Source organism: Aplysia californica, unplaced genomic scaffold (genome assembly GCF_000002075.1).
Source record: "Aplysia californica isolate F4 #8 unplaced genomic scaffold, AplCal3.0 scaffold00401, whole genome shotgun sequence".
Classification (NCBI taxonomy): Eukaryota; Metazoa; Mollusca; class Gastropoda; order Aplysiida; family Aplysiidae; genus Aplysia; species Aplysia californica.
The window spans coordinates 631691-634529 of NW_004797671.1; the positions used below are offsets into that span (position 1 = coordinate 631691).

The 2839-nt window shown below is 42.4% G+C and overlaps 1 protein-coding gene across 1 annotated transcript in view; it reads left to right on the forward strand.

Annotated features, from left to right (window-relative positions):
- The window catches only part of LOC101849786 (L-amino-acid oxidase-like), a 10855-nt gene extending 8818 nt beyond the window's left edge, over positions 1-2037 (forward strand). Inside the window, exons 9-11 of the mRNA XM_005104028.3 lie at positions 651-785; positions 971-1167; positions 1762-2037. Of these exons, the coding sequence (XP_005104085.1) occupies positions 651-785; positions 971-1167; positions 1762-2015 (586 nt within the window). The 3' untranslated portion in view covers positions 2016-2037. The remainder of the gene's footprint in view (positions 1-650; positions 786-970; positions 1168-1761) is intronic.
- Positions 2038-2839: the final 802 nt, after the last annotated feature.

Below are 2839 nucleotides of genomic sequence, written 5' to 3' on the forward strand. Positions count from 1 at the left end.
GAGAGAGAGAGAGAGAGAGAGAGAGAGAGAGAGAGAGAGAGACAGAGAGAGAAATAGAAAGGGTGACTGTTCGATTGAAAGTATGACATTGTTTTTTTCTTCGAATTGTGATTCCTCCAACTCCAAAACGGAGGAAAAACGATCGTTCATCGGAAAGACATCCACAATCTTCATTTAGATCTAGATCTAGGCTAGCTTCGAAACTAGATCAATGATTTATGTCTGTCTGTCTAGATCTAGACCGAGGCCATAGATCTAGAAGAACCTGGGTCTACCCTGAGCCAAGAGGGCGCTGAAACTTTCCGAAATCACAAAAGAGTTCCCCTACCGGGTCTGTATACTTTGTGACTTTGTTCCCGGTTACCGGGTCTGTATACACTCCCTAGTTGAAAAAGCCATAGCAACTGCACAGAAGGATTGAAGGATAATCGTTGTCCATTAACTTTAATACCAAAATTATGAAACATGCTGTAAAACGAGCTGATGCATCAGCTCTTTTTTACGATGATGCGCAGCGCAGATGCATAACAGTAACTCTTTTTGATAGGTCTTTTTCTTTTCCTAAAACTATTGTTAATTAATAATATTTGTCATATCCCCCCCTCCCACACTCACTTTTATCCTACCTCTCTCATCATCTCCCTGACCAGAAATGAACGCGCCACCCAAGCGTACAGAGCCGTGCGTCCTATGCCAGCCAGTAAAGTCTTTATGACCTTTGACCAGCCCTGGTGGTTGCAGAATGAGAGGAAATCTTGGGTCACCAAATCAGACGCGCTTTTCAGGTACGAATGTATGTCTGCAAATGTGTGGTTTTGTGTGTGTATGTGTGTGTGTGTGTGTGTGTGTGTGTGTGTGTGTGTCTGTGTGTGTGTGTGTGTGTGTGTGTGTGTGTGTGTTCTGCTTGCAGATTTGTCGTTTAAAAAAGGCATGTTCTGAGGTCACCCTCTTTTCGTCTTCCCCTGTTCAGCCAAATGTATGACTGGCAGAAGTCCGAGGCGTCTGGAGATTACATCTTGATCGCCAGCTACGCCGACGGCCTCAAAGCCCAGTACCTGCGGGAGCTGAAGGACCAGGGAGAGGACATCCCAGGCTCTGACCCAGGCTACAACCAGGTCACCGTACCCCTCAAGGACGCCATTCTTGACCACCTCACTGAGGCTTACGGTCAGTACATGTCTTTGTTTCTTAGTTTCTTTTGGATACTGGGATAAGTTTGTGTTTGATCATTTTATTCACGCTTTTTGTTCGCTCAAAATATATTGTTTACACTACTGCATGCTAATTCAAAATGTGTAATATATTATGATGTTAGATTAACTCAAAGACGGAAACGATGAAGCTAACCCAGAAGAAATTCTCTTTTTTGATGTAAATCAGATAGAACCGAGCCTCAAAAAATGCCCCAGAGATACAACGCTATTAAAGAACAGACTGTTAAGAATTCAAATCAGCATGGTCCGCTCTCTCGCCCAAAAATATAGCACAAAAAACCCATGAGCATGGCTAGGGCATAGCCATATTCATGGAAGAAGACTGAAATAGAATAGAAACACAGTTTTGCATTTTTTTTTAAATTTCACATTTAACTTCATGCTCTCTTTTGGGTCACTGCCGTTGACCCACTTATCATCTTACATTTTGTCTTTTTTCAGTTATCTATATCATGATCTGCTTCCTGGCGAAATATACTCGTTATCAACTCTTGTTTACCTCCATCTAAACACCACCACGTCCCTACCCCCCACCCCCTCCCCACAGGCGTGGAGCGAGACTCGATCCCAGAACCCGTTACTGCTGCCTCCCAGTTCTGGACAGACTACCCGTTTGGCTGCGGCTGGATCACCTGGAGGGCCGGCTACCATTTTGATGACGTCATCAGCACCATGCGTCGCCCGTCACTGAAAGATGAGGTCTACGTGGTAGGATCGGATTACTCCTGGGGACTTATCTCCTCCTGGATAGAGGGCGCTCTGGAGACGTCTGAAAACGTCATCAACGACTACTTCCTCTAAGTCTACGTCACTAAATGACTGTTTAGTTTTTAATTGCACATGACTGAAACAAATAAATAACCCACCCTTAGTAAAATAAATGAGAGTTTGGTTTGAATTTTGTTCTGTCTGTAGAAACCAGGAAATATTCAGTGTTTATCAATGATGAGCCTTGCGAGCTTGTCTCAGAACCGAAACATTTCATCTGACGACATTTATCCTATTTCTGTGACAAGAGCGTGTTTGTTCCTCACTGAGTCCTGCCCATCACAGAATCGCGGTGGACAGTCAGTACTGGCCACAATCACGCTTTAAAAAGCTTGGAAACATATTTGTCACTTTTCGCATAAAACTACGACAGCTACAGAGTTGAAAGTTGGCAAGTACTTGCAAAATGCTAGACAGATCTAGATCCCAATGACGGAGCCCGATGTTTGATTTATTAATTTCCTGAATTTAGAGAAATATGTTTGACAAAAAGTTCCCTCACTTTTTTGGCCTTTGTGATTATTCCACTGAGAAACGAAACAAATCTGCGAAGCTGTCCCTTTCAGCGGAAGTGCGAAGTGATATTTCGGGAGTCGCGTTTTGTTTTGAGAGTATATAAAAAAAATCTAGACCTTCTAATTTGTTGCATCTCTCAAGATCTATTGCGTCATTCCAGTAGAGTGTAAATATAGTAAGCCAATGACTTTCAGTTGATGCTAATGCACCGATCATCCATTTCATTGAAAGGAGGTCCAGCTAGTATTAAATATTAGGCTATTGAATTAGGTTTTGGCTGAGATGATAATGCAACCTCTTTTTTACAATACTTATAATTTGACTAAGTATTTATACATTTT